Source organism: Mirounga leonina, unplaced genomic scaffold (assembly GCF_011800145.1).
Source record: "Mirounga leonina isolate KUSES-001 unplaced genomic scaffold, KU_Mleo_1.0 Mir_127, whole genome shotgun sequence".
NCBI classification, from domain to species: Eukaryota; Metazoa; Chordata; class Mammalia; order Carnivora; family Phocidae; genus Mirounga; species Mirounga leonina.
The window spans coordinates 5,707,154-5,733,318 of NW_023270316.1; the positions used below are offsets into that span (position 1 = coordinate 5,707,154).

At 39.9% G+C, this 26,165-nt stretch overlaps 1 protein-coding gene across 1 annotated transcript; it reads left to right on the plus strand.

The window, feature by feature from the left end:
* The first annotated feature begins 506 nt into the window (after positions 1–506).
* Positions 507–26,165, plus strand: ARGLU1 (arginine and glutamate rich 1). The gene is made up of 4 exons (XM_035003065.1): positions 507–998; positions 9,051–9,276; positions 11,562–11,645; positions 25,311–26,165. Exons 1-4 carry the CDS (start codon positions 652–654, stop codon positions 25,473–25,475), a joined length of 822 nt encoding a protein of 273 aa, XP_034858956.1. The 5' UTR covers positions 507–651; the 3' UTR covers positions 25,476–26,165.

Below are 26,165 nucleotides of genomic sequence, written 5' to 3' on the forward strand. Positions count from 1 at the left end.
GTCACCTCCTGGAAGCCTCACAACCACTTCACAGGGCGCGGTTATCGTCACCGAACAAACGAGGAAGCGAAGCTCAGAGACCCAGGTCATCCGCTCAGGGTCACTCGGATACAGTGGGGGGCTCCTGAGACCAATCCGGCTCCTAGAAAATGATGCAGTCGGTCAGTTCCTGCGGAGGCACGATTTCATTCTCACCAAAACGTGACGGGTTCATCCTCCCGGCGTTGGCATCTGACCGGAAAGCAGAAGCGCACCAAAGCTAAGGCGGGGACTCCGGCTCCGGAGCGTCCGCCGGGCGCGGGGCCGGCGGAAGGAGCCGAGTGCGCTCGGAAGCACTCGCTTCGCCTTCGGCAACCATCGCCAGGGGGCGGGGCTCGCGTAGCGGCGCGTTCCGCGCGGGGCAGTGTGGGAAGGGCGGCCGGTGCAGCCGCGGCTGCCATCTTTGCAAGTCCTGGCGCTGCGGCCTTGTCGTTGGAGGCGGCCTTCGTGGCGGCCGTCGACCTAAGAGAGCGGTGTAAAGTCAGCTGGCTGACAGCTTTCCTTCCCCCGGCCTCGACAGCCCGGCCAGCCGGGGTCCGGAGGCGGAGGCGAGCGCAGTGGGACGCGTGCGGGGCCCGAGGCCAGCGGCTCGCCACAGCGTCGCCCGGAAGGATGGGCCGGTCTCGGAGCCGGAGCTCGTCCCGCTCCAAACACACCAAGAGCAGCAAACACAACAAGAAGCGGAGCCGGTCGCGGTCGCGGTCCCGGGACAAGGAGCGCGTGCGGAAGCGCTCCAAATCCCGGGAGAGTAAACGGAACCGGCGGCGGGAGTCGCGGTCCCGCTCGCGCTCCACCAACACGGCCGTGTCCCGGCGCGAGCGGGACCGGGAGCGCGCCTCGTCCCCGCCCGACCGCATCGACATCTTCGGGCGCACGGTGAGCAAGCGCAGCAGCCTGGACGAGAAGCAGAAGCGAGAGGAGGAGGAGAAGAAAGCGGAGTTCGAGCGGCAACGGAAAATGTGAGCGCCCGCGGGGGGAGGGGCGGGGAGGCTGGCGGGGGGGGGGCCGGGGGGAGAGGGAGGGGCTGGAGGGGCGTGGGAGCGGGCAGAGGGGTCGCAGGAGCCCGCCCGAGCTGGAAAGCCGGGCCCAGCACAGACCCGCGAGCTGGCTGGGAAGGAAAGCAGCGCGGCTTGCGCAGGAAGGGCTCGGAGCGGAGAAGGCGATTTGGGCGCGCGAGAGGAGCTGAGTGCCGGACGTAGGGGCGGAGTTGGGAGTAAGGTGGGAGAGCTGCTGGGGCCAGTGAGGGCGCGGGGTACGCGAGCCTGGAGCGGCGGGTGGGGAGCGTTTGCGGGCCGGCTGGCGAAGCGTCGAAAAGGAACTGACCCTTGGGACGCCAACTGCAGCCGGCCCGAGCATTCTTGGACGGAAGCTTCAGTTTGGGACCGGGCTCCCTCGGGAATGAGACGCTGTAGGTGGTCCAGCAGGACACCCCCACATGCATTTTCTGTTTGTGCACTTCTTCTGTTAAAGATGTGGTTGCGCTTCTTTTTTCGGGCCTGCCCGGTTTTTGTTGTTTTGTGAGCTGTAAAAACAAAATGCACGCGCTTTTAAGCATGCAGTACAATGAGTTTTGACACTTGAGTTCACCTGCTGTTAACCACCATCCCAGTCAAAACTTACTCCATCTTTATACTTCTTATTTATATTCTTTTGTAGCAAACTTAAGTGCAATCCTGTTATTCGTTTTCCTTTTTAGTATACTTTTGTTTAGAAGACACTTGAGTATTTGCTTTTATTTTCGCATTGCTCACATACAGGACTTAGATTTGGGGGAAATCAGAGTCACAGTAAGGTTCCCAACTTGAAATATTGTTAGGGTGAAAGTATTTCTGAAAGAGTCACCTCTCAGGTGTTTTTAGATCCAAGAGTAGGTGCAAATAATTCCAAACTGATGATCTTTTGGTTTTAAAATGTAGGGTTTTGTTTTGGTTTAAGACCATGGTACTGTGATGCTCTGGGTATTCATTTCCCAAAGTTAGTTTGCAAACTCTCCCTGTTTAACCAGCCGTCTTCCTCAGTTCTTCAGTTCATGTTTAGAAAGGGCACATGAGGCGGTAAAGTTAACTGAATTTAGGATCTTTCTGGGACAAATACATGTGTGCTGAACTGTCTAGGGATTTTAAATTTTTTTGTGTTTGGGTTTGTATTATGTAGATTTTCCAGCAGAGTGTGTTTCTGAGAAGCAAAGTTATTAAGACGTACAGGACTAGGGCACTAACAATATTACAGAGGAAGCAGTACCGGAAGAGCTATTTTGTCGCATACCTTTATTTTTCCTTTATGTAGAACTGTTGATTTTATATATATATATATGTGTGTGTATATATATGTATATACACACACACAAATACATACATACACACACCAAATACAAGTAATTGTTTCGCAACAAACCTTGATTATGTAGAATCCAGGTTTTTTGGTCTGGAACAAGATCCTTCACTGTAAAAATGCAGCTCTCAAATGTCAACAGAGGAACATTTGAAAGATTACTGAAGACATCTCTGAGATAATTTTCCCATTTGAAAACAGATGTCCAAAGAGAAATGATTTGCCATTCACTAGAAAGCTAAGACTTGTAGGAAAAATGAAAGAAACCTCGGTATGCAAAGAATAATTAGAAGTATTTAGCAAGCTACACATGAATAGCAGAAACAAAATCCAGGGATTACATGAGAAAATTGGACAGCTGTATAGTTCCAAGTTGACAGAAGCATCAAACTACCGTTAGCATTTATGAAGGGAGGAGGGGGCAGAGCTAGCAGCCACCTATACACTGAATTCCTCTGTGCCATGCAGTAGGCACTCCTTAATTTGATGTAATGTCTTGGAGATAACCCAGGGAACAATGGAAAGACCTAGGTTTTAGAGCCATGAAAATGGGCGTACGTAGTTGTATGTCTACATGTCTCTTTTGGTCAGCTCATTCATTCAACTAATATTTATTGAGCATTTAATAAGTGCCAGACACTGTGCTAGGTGCTGTTAATACAAAGATAATTGAGTCCTCTCCGAGAAGTTTAAAGATTTATAAGTAGCTACATAATAACACAGTGTGGTAAAGTCAGTGACCGTCATGTGACTAAAAAGAAAGATCATGGATAGGTAAGCCACCTTAGTTCTAAGGAATGTGGGTGGTAGATAAAGAGAAAATAAGAGACTGTCAGGTGAGGCATAGGAAAGTACATGTGGACCAAAGCAGAGTCCCCTCCACCCCTAGCAGAATAAAGGAAGACGGGGTGGGAATGGCCCTAAAGAGAGGTAAAACCGTGGACATTGACTGGAACATGAAGGTGTGTAAGTACTAAAATCGTGGAGTGACTGGGGAGGTACATAGTGGCTGAGAATCATGAGAAGTGTCTTGTGTGCCATATTAAGGAGCTTGGTTTTATTTCATCATAGAAACAGGAGAAGTTTTTTGTTTTGTTTTGTTTTTTTAAAGATTTTACTTATTTATCTGACAGAGGAGACACAGCGAGAGAGGGAACACAAGCAGGGGGAGTGGGAGAGGGAGAAGCAGGTTTCCCGCGGAGCAGGGAGCCTGATGTGGGGCTCCATCCCAGGACCCTGAGATCATGACCTGAGCCGAAGGCAGACGCTTAATGACTGAGCCACCCAGGCGCCCCAGAAACAGGAAAAGTTTTAAGGAGGTAAACAGCGTGGGCTTTTTTTTTTTCTTCTCCCCCCCCCAAAAAACTGCACGGAATGCTGTATTGGATAGATAAGTAGTTACAGTAAGGCCACACAAGAGCAGTGAGGGGATGGTTATTGGAATGGAAAAGAGGGACAGATTTAAGAAACATTTAGTGCAAATAAAACTGGATTGGAACATAAGGGAAATAAAACATTAATGTTGGTTCTCATGTTTATGTTGTGGCTGTTGCACCTCAGCTACCAAATGTTTAAGTAACTGTGTGGCAGACAGTGGTTAAAATGTCAGAAACCCTGTGGGTAGAGGACAAGGAAAAATCAAGGGGAGCGTCCATTTGTCACTTCCACTGTGGGCACTTATACTTGGATATGATGAGTTTATTCAAGGTTGATAAGGGAGACTGAAGCCTGCAGGAAATCTTGAGAGTAGATAAAATGACCCAGGAAGAGCATGGAGGCAAAAGAGCAGTTGGTTCACAGGACTGAAAGAACCTTAGGGAATGTTTGTTGGAGGAAGACAAAAGCTTCCTGGAAGCAGAGAAGGGACGTCAGAAGAATGCATAGTGTCAGTGTACCTTGAAGAGGTTCAGTGTAAGATGAGAGACCGCAAGACAGCAAAATTAGATTGTTCTGTTGGGCTTAACCAGTTAGAAAGTTTGGGGTAATATTGGAAACCAGATTGCTTTGCTCTTTATAGTTGTGAGGCCTTGAATAAATCACCTGTAAGCCTGATTTCTTTTTCCTGAAACGGAGATACAGATCCTGCTTATTACGAAGATCAGAAGTAGTGCATTTGTAGTATCTAGACATACTTGGCATATAATGGGTATAACTAAATAATGTTGGGTAATACAATTTTATGTACATGCAACCAGATTGAGCCTGGTGAGTTTAGAAGTGATCTTATGAGTTATGTATTAATACTGTGAAAGGCAAACCTAAACATTAAACCTTTTTTTTCCTCATTTTTGAATAGCTAATTCACATGTTTCAGATTGAGTTCAAAAGTTCTCTCTTCTGTGTACCAGCCATTCAGTGTGGTTCCCTCTCCTTATCATTTTCTTATATATTCTTTTGAGATGCTTTGTGAATGTCGTATTAACTGCATGTTGAAAAAATGGGCAGCTGTAAATGTCTTGGAGCAAAACAAGAAATGTTAATGGTTACTGTTAATTTACTGTAGCCTGTGATAATCTACGTATGATTATGCTTTATGTTCAACTACATGACAGATTGAGAGCCTTCTAAATTAAAGTATCTAAACTGAGCTGGGATCTATATGAGTGATTCTTAGAATACTTGAAGAGCTCATTTTGAGGGCAAAGAGCCGCTTTTAAGAGCAAATTCAGTATGTGGAACTGTGTGTTTTGGGGAAGTTAGGGCTTTAAGACAAAGTATCAGGGCATAAAATCTAGCTGATGTTGATAAGAATCCTATGAATTTTTAAAATAACCATTTTGGTAGTTAAATCTTTGTGCATGCTTTTCCCTTTCACTTTTGTCCTGGAGAAACAGTGTAGGGTAGTATAGTGCTTAAGATGATTGGCTTTGGAGTCAGGTTACCTAGGGTGGGCGTCATCTTAGCAAAATGCAATGAGCTGGAGCCCCACTAATAAATTGTTCCTATGCTTGAAGAACCATCAGAGCTGTAACATGACATGGTGCATAAAGCTGTTGGCACAGTATTTGGTACCAAGTCAATACTGAATTACTGCTATTTGCTGATGTTATGAAGCACTTCCTCAAAGTAAGCTCCTAGGGTTGAGTTTGTTCATTTAAAAATATTTCTATATATATTATACTTAAAATTATATTGCTGGTTGCTGTATACAAAGTCATACTCTGTGCTATATTGCCTGGCCCTTGCTGTTTTAATAGTTGCCATTTTAAATTGATTGTTACTAGTGTGTTACAAAATTCTGAAAGCATGGAGAAAATGGGGGCCTAATGTTATATATACTAGTTCCATTGAAAACGGAAGCTTCATCAGTGGCACAAATTCTTGGTAAGGGAATATATTCAGCAGAGTAGCCTGAGGAAAAGATAGGGACCCTAAACATCAAGAAAGTGACAACTCCTATGGGGAAAGTTTGAAGGACTGAATAGGCAGTGACATTAAATGATAGGTCTTCTATGAAGTGCTAATGACCAGAAGTGTTTGTTGTTTTTTTTTCCAAGAAAGTTTCAGTGTCTCTTATGAAAGTTAGCCTTACAGCTGCTTTATCATTGATTATGATAATAAATTTGTCATCAGTAAAGACTCATGTTTAATTCAGTTGTACATGTGGCCATTGTTTTTTTGAATTCAGTGAGAGGAGAGAGGAATTGAAGCAATAGCTTTTCAGGGCAGAAACTGAAAAATTTCTGTAAAATTTTTTTTCTGATTACCGAAGTAATAATTTTAACCTTACTGAGAAAAATTGCAACAACAGAAAATTACATTCTTGATAACCTTGTAGGGAACAATTCTGCTGTGGCTCCCCCCCACCTTGCCTGTCTCCACGTGGGACCCAGCAGAAAGCCTTAATTACAGTCATGATGGTACGTCCTTCATGTTCCTAGAATAAGGAACAAAGGGAGATAAGCAGCCTTGTGAGAAACCCCACTAGGCCATTTCTTATCCTCCCAGTTTCATTTGAGGTTGGGACTTTCCACTTGCCCTCCCCTCTGGGCTATAAAACTGCTGAGCAGTTCTTAGAATTGACTCCATCGCAGCAGACCAGCCCACTGCCTGTGCCTCTGTTGGGTGTCATCTGGCCCCTCTGGTTTGGTGTCTGTGAGGGGACAAGAGACAGAGCTCACACCATGCTGATCTGGCTTTTGCTGTAAGTAACAAAAGAATTAATTTATTTAGGCTTATTTTCTCCTTACTGACCAAATTGGTGGAAATGTGGCCCCATTAGCCATTGTGCTACTGCTATTACTTAGGGACTGCTTGAAAAAACCCTGAATATGTATCAAGGGTCTTCCATCTTTACCAAATTCCTAAGTTGTTTGGCAACTTTTCTACTGATAAGCTAACCTAAAGCCTTATTCCAGTCTTCGCTCTCCTTTTTACTTTGTATTGAAAGTTTTAGTTGAAACTGTTTTACATTGTCCGTAACAGTTGAATTGTACCATTTTTGACATCTTAAAATAAGATTTCTTCTTAGGCTTCTTTACATTTATTAATACCATAAGAACCAACTAGCAAAATGCATGTTTGTGGGGGTGCTGTATACTTCTAAAACTTTGTTATTATGTAAACTTACAGATGTATGCAAAAGTAGAGAGAATATTATAACCCTAGTGTACCCATCATCCCTGTTCAGCAGTTACCAGGCATACTTATTTCGGCTCATATTTCTCTTTGGATGAAGTAGAGAAACAAAATTTTTATATTTGAAATGTAGTTTAATTTCCACTGAAATTACTGCCTGATTTCCTTTAGATATTTCTGGCAATTCATTTTAGTGTTGGAGTAGATAGCTATTCTCTTTTATTGAGCTGCTATAGATAAAGCCTCCTTGAAACTACCTTAAACTGTATTTTTTTTTGGAATTTCAAAAGGAAAAGGAGCATTGTTACATATTAGGCTTTCGTATCTTTTTAAATAAAAATCACCATTAATTTGGGGTGCCCCGGTGGCTCAGATGGTTGAGCGTCTGCCTTCGGCTCCGGTCATGATCCCAGGGTCCTGGGATCGAGCCCCACATCAGGCTCCCTGCTTGGCGGGGAGCCTGCTTCTCCCTTTCCCTCTGCTGTTACCCCGGCTTGTGCTCTCTTGCTGTCAAATAAATAAATAAAATCTTAAAAAAGAATCACCAATAATTGAGAGTTGGGAGGAAGTATTTAAGAAAAAACAGTAGTCTTCAGAATGGGTAATGCATGTATCTAGAACCTAAAATTGTGTTTTTTCAAATAGCTGCTATCTCCTTGACAGAAAAATGGATTATAAATGCAGAAACTGAAATGAATCAGAATGTTAGAGATACACCGGTGTTCGTATGGTATCACTGTGAATAAGTAACAGGAGTTGAGAATGAAAGCACTTGAGTGGGAATTGAATCAACCCCCCAAAATAGAGTTTAGTTGAAGTGGATTGGGGTCTTTAAAGGTCACTTAGACACTATAAAGTCTTTACTAAACGCGTAAATTGAATGACTGGCTCATACATATTTATGAGTCATCAAAAGATAAAAGGTTACAGGTTGTATTTAATTTTGTGGGTTGTGAGAAAGCTGAAGCATTACTAATAATAAATTGGCTTCTTGGGATTTAGATATATTTCCAGAGCCTCTGAATTTATTAATTTAGCACAAATTATTGTCTCAACTAGTGCAGTTCAATAGAAAATACAATGTGAGCTACATCTGTAATTTTAAAATTTTCCAGTAGCCACATTAAAAAGAAAAGAGTGAAATTAATTTTAATATATTCTCAGTCTTTAAGATGTTGTCATTTTAACATGTAACCAAATAAAAATAATTAAAAGATTTTTTATACATTTTCTTTATACTAATCTTCAGTTCAGACTAGGCAGATGTGGCCAAGAAGCTATCATACTGGGTATCAGTGGTATAAAATGTGCATTGTTTCCACTACAGAGCCTTGATAAATGTCAGTATTTTCAGTGTGGAATTTCATTTTGAGTAATTAAGTTGGTTTATAATATCTAAATGTGATTAAAAGAATTAAAACAGTGTCATGCTTCATTGAACTTTTTCTTAGAACTGATGATATATTTTCATCCACTTTCCCATCTCTTGAAGAGCTTTTAATTGAAAATCAATTAACCAAAGAAAGAAAAGGTACAGTTAAAGGTGTTAGGTTCAGAATCTGAATTAAGTTGTCTGTATTTTCAGTAAAAGCTACACTACATTGCCTTAGCAGTCTGAGTCTCTTTGAATCTGCATTTATTTTGATTTTGCTGGTGGGGGAGGGGAGGGTGAACTTTGTCAATCTGAATTGCTTGCTCCGTAATATTTTCTCCTGACTTCTCTGTAGCTCAGCCCTTAGACTGAGTGCATTGGCAAATGAGCAAATCCGTACACTTAACAACAGCTTGTCCTTTCATTACAAAGTTGGTACCAAAAAAGTAGACTTCTTATTTCAGATTTACTCTACAGTTCCTAAATTAAAACTAATGAATTAAGCTCTTTGTATATACATACTAGTCATTTTGTACTTGGAAAGTGATAAAAACAAGTATTTCATATTTGAATTTCTGTATTCCTTAATATGTTGGTATCTGATATTTCCTTGAATGTTGCATGAAAATGAATTACAGAATTACAGAATCAGGCTGTATGTTTGACAGATTTATAACTAGTTTTGTTAGGTTTACTTATCTAAGTCATTGTTTTCTACTTTGTTTGCTAGTCGGCAGCAGGAAATAGAAGAAAAACTCATCGAGGAAGAAACAGCACGAAGAGTGGAAGAATTAGTGGCAAAAAGGGTAGAGGAAGAATTGGAGAAAAGGAAGGATGAAATTGAGCGAGAAGTTCTCCGAAGGGTGGAGGAAGCCAAGCGCATCATGGAAAAGCAGTTGCTCGAAGAACTCGAGCGACAGAGACAAGCTGAGCTTGCAGCACAAAAAGCCAGAGAGGTAACGCTCGGTCGTTTGGAAAGTAGAGACAGTCCATGGCAAAACTTTCAGTGTTGGGTGTGCCTCCTGCTCAGTTCGGAAAGAGATGGAATACAGACTAATTCCTTTCTCATCTAAACTTAACATTGCTGCGAAAGTTAATTTTTTAGCCTATTCAGAAGTGCTGACTGATCTTTAAAAGTTATTTTCACAAAACGTATTCAAGGATACTTTTTGATTTAATGGAACTGGCTTACATATTTGAGAAGTGTTTGAAACTTTTGCCATGGCTGCAGGACTTACATTCTTTTTTGGGAGGGTGGGGGGAGACAGGGAGTGGTCAAGGGAAAAGGTTAAAATCCACCGTGGATATGCATTCTTCTTTTCTGCGTGTCATTCTTAACTGCTGGACTGTGAGAGGCTGTTTGCCTTCAGTCAGATTACAGAGCAGGGCCTGACATTGAGTGACCGCACCTGCTTTTGATACATAGGTTTTCTTGCTCTTCTTTTTGTCCTCCTTTTATCCCTCACCCCTTCCCCAAATCCTGCTTCAACACAGTGGACTAATTCTAGCACTCTGATCATAAGGCCCTCCATTTTCCTAATGTGTTTCAAAGAATCTTTTTAGGAAAAATGTCCAGATTATTCATCCACTTTTTTAGTATCTACTAACAACTCCTTTTTTTCTCTAGAGAGTTATGAAGGAACAGGTTGTCCTTGTCTGGAGTCAAGCTAAACACATGATTTGTTTTATCAGCAGCTGGAGCAGAAGTTGAAAATGTCTTTCTGTGAGACAGTAATTTGCTACTGAAGCTTAATGGCTTATTTGCACTGATTACTCCAGGTTCCTAAAACTTGTTGAAAGTCACTGAAACACTCAAGGCAAATTACTTTACGGCCCTGAGTGTCCCTTGACATAGTTTGCATAATGAATGTGAATTCCATTGGTGTATGCCATAGAAAATCCTGTAGTTACATTTTCTTGAACTTAAATATTTGACTCAAAATATGTGTCTCATATCACTGTTAATCTTGGCCTTATTGTGTACAAGTTGGCATCATATTAAATCTCTTTTTTTCCAGTAAGCTTAGCTTTTCAAATGCATTTTCCCTTGTGCTGTCTTTAAGTAGGTACACGTGTTTATATTTGGGAGCTATCACAGACTGTGCAATTTGAATGTATGAAATTTTATTTATGTCAGTGCTTTTAATAATGATAATTTTGGAGTAATGGTGCTGTCTTGTAGCGAGTTATTAATCATAGGAAGATTTTTTTCTCTTCGTTTGCTTTTTGTTTCATGTTAACAATTTTTTTTTACACGGACACAACCCTCTGACAGTCTTTCCAAATATTAAAATCATTTGAATATGTATGCTGTGATCCGAACACTGCCCAAACCATCAAGCAATCTTCATACAGTTTGCATTATAAAATTTCATTAAATGCTCCAATAAAAAATAAATTACAGAATTTTATTTCCGGACCATGCACCCCCTGGATTCCTGAATTTCAGTTCAGACTGTAGATGACAAGATAAGCTGCCTTTAGAAATTGTCAACATCTGAATGTTAAGTCCATTTTCCCCATGGAAGAGCCCTTAGTTCCATGAAGTATGGATTACCATTTGTATTTTTCACTAACAGTAAATGTATTTTTCTTATTAATTGTTTGCCTTAGGAATGATGAATTACATTTTTTGTTCCTTCTTACCATAAACATCTGCATTCCTCAGCTCAGCCTTCCTTGTATGTTGTTTCTTTATAAATGGTTGAGCTGCTGATGCAGGTATTGCCAAGCTAACAGTACAAATCATTTTAAAGAGGAAGCTGGCGCGTATGGCAGCCGAGGAGCACACTCTGCAGGACACTGGACAAGACAGTAAATATTCAACTTTTAATGCTGATTAAAGGAGTATAGGTAAAGAATACGTAGGTATACATAATTGGTGAGACAAATATTCACTTTATTTATATTTTATATATTATTTTTTTAATTTGGTAAATACTATCCAGTTTTGTAGTTGTCCTTGTTGATTTGTGTGATATTAAAGTATTAGTAATAATTGCCAGGAAACTATCATTAGGGAGGGTTTAGTCGGTTGCTGTTTGGACTGGGAGGGATGATTTAAATTTCGTGCTAGAAACAAATTTTAGTGGCTGCACAGTTTATCATTTGTCAGACAGAAGGTAGCTATAAAGCTGCCCTCTAAGTCAGATCAAAAAAGTTCAGAGGAAGATTAGTAAATATTTATCAGTAAAAATAAACATTTTATTTTTCTAACATCTTAACATGTCCTCCCCTTTAGGAGGAAGAACGTGCAAAACGTGAGGAGCTAGAGCGAATACTGGAAGAGAATAACCGAAAAATTGCAGAAGCACAAGCCAAACTGGTATGTATGAAGTATATATGAAAATTACTTTATATTTGCTTTATTTTTTTCAGATTTTGTGGAATGATTTCTTAGAGTTTTCAGGGCCCTTTTCAGGGATTTGAGGCAAGAGCAGGAATGGTTGACTAGATTTTAGCGAGTGTCTTCCAGAGGAATCTGTTGGGGCTATCCAGAAATTCTACTTTCTGGAGAGAAAATTCTGAAATTCGCAGTGGTTTAAGACCGGTTTCCTGGGAGAATTGGACTAACCCCACTCTAAAGTTTTTCTGTCTTAACCTCATTTACATTTTTATGCCTAACCAATAACAACAAAAGTTCGGAAGTGTTTAAACACTTAAAAAAGATAGAAGCAGCATTTCACTTCACGTTAGTTACCTTGTTCCCTACCCATTACTAGGTGAAGTAGATAGCGTGTGTTTGGTGGTAAGTGTACCAGACTAATAAGCTCTTTACCTGTTCCAAGTTTGTAGTCTAGCAAGGAATACAGAGACTGAAGTAATTATGATCTAGGGCAGAGCAATTTAAACATTTTAATGAAGAAGCCAGTGTAAGAATATTGAGGTAATTTTTTAAAAAATAAAAAAAGAACTAATCTATTTTTCCTTCCAGTTCTGTTTTTTAGTACTTTCTGAGTTTTTGGTTTGTTTCTTTGTTTTTAGCACAGACTAGCATTTAAAGTGGAGTAAAGAAGTAGAATAGAAATTTTGGTGTCATAGGGTTTTCCATTTAAGAGTATGTATTTTGAAGCAGTCTCTGTATGAAGAAGAAAGCTAGAATTAAAGGACTGTGGCTATAAGGAAGCCAAAAAACAAAAGGAGGCTAGGCTTTGGAAGGAAAAACTTTCTTTTCTCCGTGAAGGTGGCGTATAGGAATTCTGCTTCAAAGTAGGAACATAAGTCAGAGATGGAAGGAAATTTACTTAGGATGAATGTGGGATGAGTGCCATTTAGTGCCCAGGAATAGAGACATGACCCAGGAGGGACTCTGGGTTCTAGACATCTTACAGAAGTTTTGTCTAGTTAGAAATGTGTTGAGACCAAAACAGTCATAGGAGGACATTTGCTGCCAAGTCATACTGTTGACCGGGGCGGGGGGCAGGGGGGTGCACAAGTTGTAAGCTCCAGCTAAGTGATTTAGAAAAAAGAAATTCTGTGACTGTTTATAAAGGCACAGAAAAAGATCTGAGTTGGGCTAACCAATCCCAAGGAGAGTAGGGATGAAGGAGGACCATAAATAATGTGATAACTTTTTACATAAGGTTAAAACTATGGGGCAATTAGTTCTAAAGCATGAGGTTTTAAAAGATAGCATACCCCAGAGAAAAGCCAGTACTGGAAATATCTGAAGCAACTTAGCATGACACCGTGGATTCTTAGCTATTACTGCTGTCCTGGCTGTTGTAAAGGCCGTCATGAAAGGGAGAGACTTAATCCTGCTTTCCCAATCAATGAAAAGATCTTAAAATCTCTTAAGGTAGAAAAAGCCCTATCTGTGAATGATGATGCACTCTGAATGGAGTAGGAGTCATTATAAGGTATATCCCTACGTGTTTATCAATTAGTATATGATAATGCCTTTTTTAGTGATTCTGTATAAGAAAAAGATCTCAGTGCAGGTAGGAGGAAGTAAGATGGAAACTAGGAACCTTAATTTGAGTTTGGAAGGTTGAGCTTTGAAAGGTAAATATAGTGTGGTTTTTAAGGCATGGATATTTCCAGAAGGGAGGAACAGTATAGTTGGTATTTAAAACGGTGAACCAGAATTGCCAAGCAGGTGGAATGGAATTCCTCTTAGAACATGATAAAAGAGTGGCTAGCATGGTGAGTTCAGTTTTTGGGTCACCTGGAATGCCAGATTGTGACTTATAGAGCAGAGCTCCTCAACCTGTTAGGCCCTGCCAAGATCCCTTCTGATCCTGGGATAACTGGGTGCCTTTAGGGAAACTTGGTTGGGCTCTTTATATTCCTTTTGGCAGCTTTCTTTGTTTACCCACATGGACCTTAAAAATATGACTTTGTGTGTCACTACTGGGAAAAGATTAGCAAGCTTATTCTAGAGCAGTGCTTCTCAAGTGGTGGTAATTGGCCAGTTTTTGTTCTTTTAATCCTAATTTGTCTCAGACCTCTACTTTTGCAAAATACAATTAAGATGAATTACTAGAAAAATGAGGTCAAGTGGCTGTAAAAGCTTCTAAAACACTCCTGGTTTCTACATATCATGTTATGGATCCATTACAGTTTGCAGACTGTTTGCTGATTCATGAGCCATACTTAGACGAGCACTATTCTAGAACATTTGAGTTTGATAGAATAGATTGTACAGTGACACTGTTTTGACTGCATGTTATCGGTAGACTTCAGTGAAAAGGTATCTTGGAGAAAAGGAGTTTGAATTTGAGAATATTTGGTAAGGATTTGGGCATAACTCATTTATTTCCTGTGTATGATAAAGTTGGAAGTTTAAGAAATCGTCCATGTTGGAGAAAATTAATTTTTATTTGGTTCTATTGGTAGTGAGTCATATGCTTGCAGGGAAAGTGGAGCATCCTTTGTGTTGGGAAAGACAAGGAAATGTTGCTACATAAAGATGCCAGGCACAAATGGAGATTTCTTTAATTTTTGTTCTCCATTCCTTGTCCTCTCAATTTTGAGCAAGTTCTTTAATCTTTTTACACATTTATTAGGAAATATTACATGGACTATATTGAATGTCCCATTAGAAGAATCGATATTTAAGAAAGGAAGGGGAGTGTGCTAGTGTTGTAGATAGCATGGGACTTGTCCTGGTTATGTCAGTATTGGTCGTTTATCTTGTTGCAACAGCAGTTCTGTTCGCTTTATGACATAATAAATATGCTAGAAATGTGGATCGGTTCATTGTATGGCGAGAAGAATGCGATGCATTCTTACTTCTAGAAGGCCAGGGAGGAAGAGGCAGTAGCCAAGCTTAACTATTCACATAACCTATATTGAGAAGTTAATTATGTGTAAAAAGCAATTTGGAAATAAAAATGGACAAGACATTAAGTTCTCTTATTTAATGTATCAATGGTGGAGACAGGGACAATCCCAAGAAAATAACAAGTAATAGGAAAGTATTTGGGAGTGGGATGGATGATGTGTGGTAATTGACATAATTGCCCCAGGGTGGCCTGGGAACCTTCCTGGAAGAGACAGCCATGAGCCAGGCCTCCGTGGCCAGTTAGGAATTGAATTTACCGTGGATGCAGGAGTGTGAGGAAATGAAGCCTGGCAAAGGCCTTTTCGGGATTTCACAGAATTAGAATAAAGACAAGAGTGTGTGGGCACTCTGAGGGTGGTGGGCTGGGTGGTAGTAGCTATAGTAGTAAACCGGCTTACTGCATAGTGTAACAAGTCTGTGGGGTAAGTAACGGTAGATGCGGTCTGAAAGCAGATTAAAGACAGGTTGGAAAAGACCGTACCCGGGGGGAGATTTCTTAAACATCATAACCATGAGAGAATAATACATCAGTTTCTTTCAAGTCAGTAAAGAAGACCGACTCCGTAATAGAAAAAGAAAAGTGAGAGATGTAAATGAGAATTCACACAAGTAGAATGAAAAGTTCTATGATCAGTTCTTGAAAATATATCCCAGTCTCTCAACTTCTGAAGGAAAATAAAGAAATGACTCCCCCATCCCCTTTCCTTTTTCTGCAACAGTAAATACCAATAGAAAAGACTTTATTTCCCTCATTAACACCAAGTGTTGGCAAGAGTAAGGTATAAAGAGACCTTTTATATGGTGATGGAAGGAGTTTATAATGGCCCATGACCATTTTAGAAAATAGTACTGAATCAGTAAATATCAGGAACCTTAAATCTGTTTCTAAGAATTTATCTTGTGAACACTGAATCAGATACAAATATGGTAATACAGAAAAAAATTCTCACCATATTATTTAGAATAGTGAAAATTTCTCAGATTTTTAGATGAATTATAACATGTGCTTACAGTTTTTCTGTAGTCTAAAAGTATTTGAAGGTAATACAGGGGAAATAGCTAAATACAAAACTTATGTATACACTATCCTGCTAATTTGAGAAGTATATTTGCGCAGTTTAGTAGATGGGAAAATATGCCAAAAGGCTAAAAATCGTTATCTCTAATTGGTAGACTTAAATGTAACTTTATACTTTTCTCCAGTTTCTGTATTTTATGCAGCTCACATACATCACTTTTCATGATCACATAAAAATAATTACTAAAGAAAGTAAATTTAAACCACACTTCAACGGACTTTTAAGTAGGTCCTTGTGACAAAAGTTCAGATTGATTGTAGTAATGACTGTAATAAGGAATGCATTAACTTAGCCACATGGGCTCTCTCGTATGTGAAATTCTTTTTTTTTTTTTTTTTTTTAATTAGAGAGAGAGACAGAGATAGAGACAGAGATAGGAAGACAGCAGGAGCAGGGAGGAAACGGGAAGCAGGCTCCTTATGAGCAGGGAGCCTTATGTAGGACTCAATCCCAGGACCCTGGGATTATGACCTGAGCCGAAGGCAGACGCTTAACTGACTGAGCCACCCAGGTGCCCCTCGTATATGAAATTCTTATGAGGTGCTCCAGACCAGGGTAGTTTCTGCTCACATTCCAAATTGTTTGTGAAGATACTTGATTTTATCTGTCCAAAAGGAGGCAAAAGAATATTAATCAACAGACATGTTTGATTTATAACCTCAAACATGAATTAATTCACATGTGGTTTGGCTTGACTGGACTTGGCCTTTTGGCAGATTGGTTTCTAGTTCTGGGTTAGTATTGGCAGTGCACAACTGTCTTCAGATATTTGAAAGGCTGTTAATACAACGGAGAATTTTAACTTTTTATTTGTTTATTTTAAAGATTTTATTTATTTATTTGAGAGAGTGAGAGAGAGCATGAGAGGGGAGAGGGCCAGAGGGAGAAGCAGACTCCCCGCTGAGCGGGGAGACCGATGTGGTGGTATCGATCCTGGGACTCTGGGATCATGACCTGAGTCCAAAGGCAGTCGCTTAACCACTGAGCCACCCAGGCGCCCAAATTTTAATTTTTTAAAAAAAATACTAAAAATGGTACCTAAAATTTTTTTAGCTCCTCTTTTCCATACAGGTTTTTTGTGATGTGTCTGGGGAAGGCCTGGGTATTATTCTGAAATGTGTGAGAATTTATCCAAAAAGGGAAACAGAAGAAAAGTGATAGGTGTTGCTTGGAATTAAATGTCCTTCCAGGAGGCTGTATCAGTAGAAAAATGACCCTCAAATTACCCATTGGTGAATGAAGGTTAGGTAGTAAAATGGAACCTGGTTAATTTGCGTGTAAATACCTGAACTATAATAGATTGACAATTTCTAATAAAATTATAAAAATTATTACATTATGGTGATAAGGTAAAATTAATTTTAACTGGGAAACCTTCTTTGAGGTTTTTTTTTTTTTAAGATTTACTTATTTATTTATTTGAGAGAGAGAAAGAGCGTGCATACAAGCTGGAGGGGGAGAGGGAGAGGAAGAGAGAATCCCAAGCAGACTCCATGCTGAGCACGGAGCCTGATGCGGGGCTCGATCTCCTGACCCTGAGAGCATGACCCGAGCCGAAACCAAGAGTTGGACGCTTAACTGACTGAGCCACCCAGATGTCCCCGAAGTTTTAAAATATATGCAAATCATAAGTTTGAGATCTACAGTGTATTTCTGCTCTTTAATACTGAAAACAGTTTTCTCTTTACCTACTTGCCAAAAAGGGAGATTTACCTTCATCACTCCTTTGAGAAATGAAAAAAACAGTACCACGTTTGGAAGTTGATTTATATGTGAAATGTGTTCCACATACTTAAGCTAGATCTCACTTTGCAATTAAGAGATATTTCTGGAAAATCCCCCCCCCCCCCAGTCTATGTATTCTGTGTCCTGATCCCTGGAACCTGTGAATATTACCTAATGTGGCCCCAAAAGAGGGTCTTTGCAGATCCGATTAAGTTAAAGAGCTTGGGAGTTTATCCCGCATTAACCACTATGCCCTGAATGCCGTTGCATGTATCATTATAAGAAGGAGGCAGAGGGAGATTTTTTTTACCACACAGTGCATACACAGGAGAAGGCTGAAGACAGAGCAGAGAGAGATTTGAAGATTCTGACCTTGACGATTAGAGTGATGGAGTCAGAAGACAAGGAATCCTGAAGCCACCAGGAGCTGGAAGAAGCGAGCAGTAGACTTTCCCCTCGAGCCTCCTGAGGGAGCGTGGCTCTGTTGACACTCTATTTTGGACCAGTGATACGGATTTTGAATTTCTGGCCTCCGGAATAATTTTACATTGTTTCGAACTACATAGTTTGTGGAAATTTGTTGCCTAAAAATGTGGAAGTGGTTTTGAAGTTGGAGGTTTAGAGGTTGGAAGAATTCTGAGGCATATGATAGAAAATGCCTAGACTGCTTTAACAAAGACTGTTGGTAGAAATACGGACTTTAAAGGTGCTTCTGGTTAGGGCTTAGACACAAATGAAGATGTTACTGGAAGCTAGAGGGAAGGAGGTCCTCGTTGTCTAGTGGTAGAAAACCCGGGTGAATTGTGCCCTACAGTTGTGTGGAAGGGGGAGCTTGTAAGGGTTGAACTTTCATATTTAACTGAAGGTGTTTCTAGATAAAGTGTTGAGTACAGTCTGCTTTCCTCTGGTTGTTTATAGTTAAATTCAAGGAGATAAATAGAGGAAATAACTGATAAGTAAAAAGGAATGAGCACTTGATGTTTTGGAGAAAATTTTAGCCTGTCTGGATTACGAAAGGTGCTGAAGTTGGTTATTACTGTTAGAAAAACTCTCTGGAAAGAAGGCCAAGGGTATGGCTGGACAACCATTTGCTAGGGCTGAAGAGATTATGCATGTGACTCATAGGTTCCCTCAGCCACTTTAGCAAATGGCAGGAGTAAATGAGATTATCCAGGAGCCTCTTGTCTAATGGCCTGCCAGATGTGGGAGACCCACAGTGTTTTCAAGGATGCTATATCTGCAGAAACACTGCCAACTTGGACTGAAAAGGACAGAGGGAGGACACAATGATAAAAAGACTCTTCAGACTCCCAACAGACTCCACTCATAAAGGAAAAGTGATATGAGGACAGAACAGAGAGAGATTTGAAGATGCTGGTCTTGAAGATTGGAGCAATACACGTGCAAGCCAGGAAATCCTGGCAGCCAACAGAAGCTTGAAGAGGCAAGGAGCAGATTCCCTCCGAGAACCTACAGAAGGAAGGTGGCCCAGTCAACACCTGTTCCAGTGATAATGATTTGGGACTTCTCTGCCTCTGGAATAAATTTCTGTTCTCTTAAGGTATCCAGTTTGTGCTACTTTGTTAGAGTGGCTACAGGAAACTAATGGAAAAAAAAAATTGGAAAAAAAATGGGCCGTTTATACTAGAGTGAGGGTATATAAGTTGAAAGAGCATAGTATCTAGGATAGTTAATATTGATATATTTATACATTGTAAGAAACAGGCAAATACAGAGTGGTGCCAAATGTAAATGTCAATTAAATATTTTAATTTGAGGGGTGCCTGGGTGGCTCTGATGGTTAAGCTTCTGGCTTCGGCTTAGGTCATGATCCTGGGTTTCTGGGATCGAGCCCTGTGTCAGGCTCCCTGCTCAGCGGGGAGTCTGCTTCTCCCTCTCCTCCTGCTGCTCCCCCTGCTTGTGTGCGCTCATGCACGTGCACGTTATCTTTCTCTCTCTCTCAAATAAATAAAATCTTTTAAAAAATATTTTAATTTGAAATGAAATGGTGGGGAAGTTATGGAAGGATGTTTAATCAGTGAGAGGCTTGTTTCCAGTTGATAAGATAAAAAGCTCATTTAAGGTTATGTTGATGTATTTTGGGCAACAATTATTTTAAAACTTCCTGGGCATTAGTGTATTGGCGCCGTATAGGGTGGCTTGAAGGACAGAATGTCAACCATAAACCTCTGAAAGCCGGTCAGAAGATGGGGCTTGAATTGATAAGGTGGCTGTAGAAACTAAAGAGAGAATGAACTTGGTGAGTGATAAGGGAGAGGGAAGGGGAGTACTGAAGGAGGAAGTGGAGGAAAAAGGAAGGGGAGAAAATCTGGTGTAGGAACCAGAGAAGATGTCATCATGCTGACAACCCAAGTGTCAGCAGGCACCTAAGAAAACTTCCACAAAAGGGAATGAGTGACCAAGACAAACAGAACTGACTTGAAAGAAAAGAGAATTTAGGGTATAGAAGAATAAAAGAACCATATCTGGATGAGATCATTTTTTGTGAAATTTTAGGACATAAATGATAAAATCCTGAAGGTATGAGATTGCTCTTTCGGCAGTTTTCCAGAGCAGTCTCTCCAGAGCTCTGGAGGACAGGGATTCTTATGCCGAGTATCCCATACCACTCTCAGTTGTCAGTTCCTTCTTAAGCCGTGGTCTCCATGTCAGGTAAATGTAGGCTCTCGGGAGATATTACGTAGTGAAGTTCCAAAAATATATTTAACAATTGGGTAATTAAATTGAGAAGGAAAGGGGCTAGGAGGAGTGGCTGGGGGTAGGAATTCTCTTTAGATGGTAGCTAATAATATCCTGTAATGGTAGTATATACTGTAAGGAGAGTAACTATCAGAATAACCAAATTGCCATTGGTAGGGATTGCTTTTTTTAATCCTGTGTGTTATTTTTTTAACTTTGTACATTAATAACTTTAGAAAATTGTACTGATCCATAGTTTGCTAAGGGTCAATTTATATCAAATTTCGTTTTAATGTTTTTTCATTGCTTACCTAAAGTGGGCTACACGTGTTATAGAGGGGAAGATGAATCAAAGAATTAAAATTTATAAATGGCACAGTGGAACAGGATGTGTGTGGGAAAGTTAAAATGCAGAAATCCACATTTCTGAGTAGTGGCATGACTTCCTAATTGTAATATTTCTCATTCTTACCGTTTCCGTAATCACTTCTGATAACAAATATTTCTCTTTGTATTTTTAAAATTTTGTAAAATTTCATACATATTTTTTAAGTAGAGAGTAGTAGATTTCAGCATCCTTATTTACTGAAAGAAACTGCTGCTAAGGATCACCTTGATGTACAGTATTATAGACAGTGTAAGAAGGAGAATGCTTATTAGAAAAGAGTAATTTTTTTTAATGGGGTTTTTTTTTTTTTTTTTTGAGAGAGAGAGATGGTGAGAGAGAGAGAGCACAAGCGGGGAGGAGAGGGAGAAGCAGGCTCCCCAGTGTGGGGCTTGATCCCGGTACCCTCAGATCATGACCTGAGCTGAAGGCAGATGCTTAACCAGCTGAGCCACCCAGGTGCCCCAGAAAATGAGTAATTCTAATAAAGGCACTGGGCCCTCTGGATAAAGGGGGAGTGGGACAAAAGGTACTGGGAGAGTAAATAGGTCCTTCTACTAGAATGGTGTATTTTGCTTTCATGTATTTCATCTCACCAATCACTCGAGTGAGGTGTAAGGTTGAAAGCCACCTTTGCGAGGGTTCTGGACTTAATGGCCTAGGAAGGCCGACCCTAATTTCATGGCTCTAGGATTGTGGATGTTAGCTTTCTCTTGGGCCTCCATGATGTCCATCATGTAATCCTTGTAGGAGAGCTTAGTATTGTTTATCTGTATGAATACCATATACATACCTTCTCCCCCCCATTATTCGGAATAGTTCTTTAGCATTTGAAACAACAGAAGGGTAGAGGGGGAGTAGTGGATATTCTGACAAGTGGAGTCATCAGGAAGGAAATGGCATGTCAGACAGATTGCAGAGGGAGGCTAGGGTTTAGAAGAACACCTAGCAGATAAGGTATAGGGTCAAACCTCACAGATTGATTTTCATCATTTGAGAAGCACTATATTAAAATAGTAGATGGCTTTGGGTTTTGCTCAGCTAGTCTGTTTGTTTTAGCCCTGGTGTAATTGAATAGCATTTATGCTTCTTTTAAAGCTATAATGGAACAAATTACAAATATTTACGCGTAAAGACGGGATATTCACCTGCCCACTTTATTTTTAAAAATCATTTCATTATCAGGTACTTCCAATAGGCACTATATGCTTAACAGTAAGGGAAAAGCAGAGAAATTACAGCAACCCTTCCACACACACGCACTTTTATCTCCTCTATTTGTAGACCTAAATGAAATTGAAACTTGCTTTTTCTTTACCCAATCTAAAGTTAATTTCAGTGCAGAATTAGTATTTCCTATCTATGAAGGAAATGACTTTGCTTTAAAAATCTTGTTTTTAATTTAGGTAATGTGATCACATCATTCAAATTTATTTTTTAGAAAAATAACTGGTTATATCTCTTTTTCCCCCATCCACCTACTTTTCATTGCCATGTCCAAAAGGTATATTCGATTATGTTTTTTGTCTTTTTTAGTGTTTAAAATGTGTATTTTGGCAGATACAAATACATGTATTTTTATTCTCCCCTTTTTGCAGAGAAATAGTATACTATATATACACTATTTGGGACTTAGTTTTTCTTAACAGTGTAACTTAGGGATTTTTCCATTTTAATATGTAGGGATTCCTTTTTTTTTTTTTTTTAACTACACAGTATTCTATTATATGTATTTTCCATAGTTTTAATAGTCTCATCTTTGGGAATATTTAGGTTTTTCCAGTCTTTTGCAAGCTACGTTGCTTTAAAAAACCTTGTTCAAGGGGCGCCTGGGTGGCTCAGATGGCGAAGCGTCTGCCTTAGGCTCAGGTCATGATCCCAGAGTCCTGGGATCGAGTCCCACATCGGGCTCCTGGCTCAGCAGGGAGCCTGCTTCTCCTTCTCCCTCTCTCTCTGCTCATGCTCTCTCTCTCTCTCTGTGTCTCAAATGAATAAATAAAATCTTAAAAAAAACAAAACAAAAAAAAACCTTGTTCAATTTTGCATGTATGCAAGTGTTATTTATAGGATCTATCCCAGGAAATTTATTTGCTGGGTAAAAGCATTATGAAGATAGAGCTTTTGGTAAGTAGTGCCAGAGTACTCTTCACGAGATAGTATTGTGTATCTTTGGAATTTGTCAGTATGGTAGGGTGAAAAATACTGTGTAATTTAAATTAGATTTCTCTTAAGGGTTAGGTTGTGATGTTCAAACCCTTCCCTCTTCAAGGTTCTAATCTGCTTTTCTCAGGGCTGAGTTAGAACAGTAGGGAACAGTGAATCTGGGTGTTTATATTCCTAAGGGTTTCCCAGGCACATGTACACATCAAGAGTCTTTACCTTGATTTAATTGCACTTGCCAAACTCTTATCCAAATGTCTGATAATTTGTTAAAACTGGATAAAGTAATTGGCATATGAATTCACTAAAGATGATCAAAGGCAGTTAATTCTTTTCTTCAGTAATTATCAGTGGAAGTCTAAGCACGAAAGTGGTGGTTTGAAATGGATGTACAGGTAAGGTTTCAGTAGGTGGAAAGAATGGCATGAGCAGAGGGGGAGGTAGGATAGATAAACCAAGCATAATTTGAGAAAGAATAGTATATACACAGTGGGAGCCAGATTATAGAAAGTCTTAAATAGTACGCTCATTTGGGAAGTTAGGCCATATTCTGCGCATGGTAGAAGTCACTGGAAGCTTGAGGGCATGCGAGAACAGAATGATGTTCCAGAATGGTGAGACTGGTAGCATTCTGTAGGGTGGATGAGGATACTGGGAACAGGGAAGTCCTGTGAGGTCTCTAAGGGAGGTGGGGCCCTGCGCTGGTATATGGTGGCTGTGCATGTGGAGCTCCAGATGAGACATCTTAGTGGAAAAGACAGCATGAAGGAAGTAATAACCAACTGGTTGGCTATTTGCTTGTGTCAGGGAGAAGGGAAGAGACAGAAGAAAGCTACAGAACACGGGTGGTGGTAGAGAAGGTCCTAGAAAGGGCTGATTTATTCTCTGGTTAGGTTTGAGGAATTTGAATTTTGGACATGTTGAATTTTGAAGGTACCCGGAGGTCTCCCTGGTATGTGTCCTACTAGCCAGCTGTAGCTTAGGAAATGCAGCTTACAAAAATGGTCTGAGAGATGGGAGATCTATTTTACCTCTCTGTTGGGTTTTCCATCTTGCCTGCCGACCACATTCCCACTTCTTTAAAATACCGATCTTAAAAAAAAAAAAAAAAAAAAAACCGATCTTCCTCATCTTTGACCTTTACTTGATTACTGTGGATGTCTCTACCTTTTTGTCTACACCCCCCACCATCTTGAAGTAAAACAAACCTCTTTGTGTTACTTCGGTATTTAAAAGTCAGGGGTTTTTTGTTTTGTTTTGTTTTTAAACATTTTATGTTGCATACCGGAGTCCATCACCTTTCCCATACTCTGGCATAAAGCCTGTGATGCAGTCACATTGAATGTTACTGTTTCTGAGCAAAAAGCCTATCAGTGGAGACAAACCGGAGTGAACAGGTGGAGAGCCTTAATGTTTTGAATCACCAGTGTTTCGTATTAAAGAACATGTGGGAGGGGAGAAAATTTTTAAAAGACCTAAATTCAAGTGAACAGAAGAATGAATAAAGAGGTCGTTAAGCGTTGTAGTTCTGACCATCTAGGAAATAATTTTAGTAGAATAATGGAGATGGAAGCAATGACTTTAAAATCTGACTTTGGGAATAGGAAAGCATTCAGTGGATGCAGTGAATGTTTTAAATTGAGGGTCAGATAGTGATTTTCCTGAGATTTAAAAATTCAAGGTTTGAGCAGGTTTTCTTCAACCTTGGCCCTATTAACATTTGGGGTTGGATAATTCCTTGTTGTGGGGGGCTGACCTATGCATTGTAGGATGTCTAATAGCATGCCTGTGCTCTGCCCACTAGATGCCAGGAGCCACCTCCTGTTTGTGACAACCAGAATCACCAGCACACATGGCCTAATGTTTCTTGGGAGGGGAGAGGAGGGGTAAAACTGCATGTGGGTGAGAAATAAGGACATGGGCATGGGGTTTGGGGGAGGCAGAACGAGAGACTTGATGAGGAGGGAGAAGGAGAATGGCCTGAATTTTTTGGGGGTGAAGACAGGAAATGTGTAGACAGCACAGGAAGGAAGTTGGTTGCATAAGACTGAAGGAGTTAAAGGCCCTGCAGAAGTTAATTATGCCAGTGTCCACTTGAAAGTGAAAAGCATTTCATAGTCAGCTAGGTGGAAAGGGTCTTTAATTTTTTCTTCAGAGAAAAGGGTCTTTAGTATTTCTTGGTTGTATATTGACAGTGTAATGTAGCCCCAGTAGGGATTTTTTTCTTACAACTTCGTCTTTCTAATGATAAATCTATGGTAATTGGTAGATAACTTGCTCTTTGGAAAAATTGATTCCTTGTTTCATAATTGAAAGTCTCTTCATCTGATACACTGAAGGTGTAGATAAAAATAGGTAATAGGACAAAATCTATGCTGATCTTAAAACATGATTTTAGAAATTTCCACTTTCAAAATGTGTTAAGTGCTTTTTTGCAGTTTTTTAAAACATTTTTCATAACAAAATCAGAAAATTAGGCAGAATTAATAAGGGGTTCTAATTCCTCAGTGTTTTTTCCTTGATCACTTTTTGTGTGACCTTACGCAGGTTTTATTCAACATACTGTTGTTTGTAAGCTGTCGCCTGATCTCCCAATATTACTAATAGAAGACATGAAATTCATAGAAAGTTTTAATGTTTACTTTTCACCTTCAGGCTGAAGAGCAGTTGAGAATTGTTGAAGAACAAAGAAAGATTCATGAGGAAAGGATGAAACTAGAACAAGAGCGGCAACGTCAGCAAAAAGAAGAACAAAAAATTATCCTGGGCAAGGGGAAGTCCAGGCCCAAACTGTCCTTCTCACTAAAAACCCAGGATTAAATTGCAAACTCTGAACTTTTTACAAAGAAAAATGGAAAAACTTTGTATGGTAGCTTCATGTTGAAGTGGTTTTTTGTTTTGTTTTTGTTTTTTTCGTTTTTTTTGTTTTTTTTTTTTTTTTAATTTGGAAAATCTGGAAAAGTTAGCTTGTTCTAATAGGGGCTATGCTCTGCATTCCTTTTTTCCCCCCTTAACTTCCATTAAGTCAGATCCTTATCAGATCATTGTTGTCTTCTAGAAAGTGATCTATTTTTCACCTGTTTGAATTCTGTGTTAGTGGTCTGAAGAAGAGCAGATCACTTTGTAAACTGTGGATGGTCTGATAAGGTTTTTACTGACCCATTGACTTCAGAGTTATACTCTGTCTATTACATCATAATGCTGGTTTTGCTGACTTTTTGTTTTTTTATATATTTATAAAAAAAGAAAAAGTTGGAAATTGCATTGGAAGCTCCCAGGGTGTTATTGGACCTATGTGGTGTATTGTTAAACCAGTGTCCTTGTGATACTGTTGCTCTTGATGTTCCTGATAACAGGTAAGGAAACAGTTGGTCAGCTCTGGTACAAAATATATATACAGTTCAGTATTGTGTCTGTTCAGTCTGTTTTTATTTCATTGACAAAATCAAACCAGCATTCCCCATTGTGTAAATAAATGATTTTGCTGAATAAAGTAAAGTCTTAAATTCA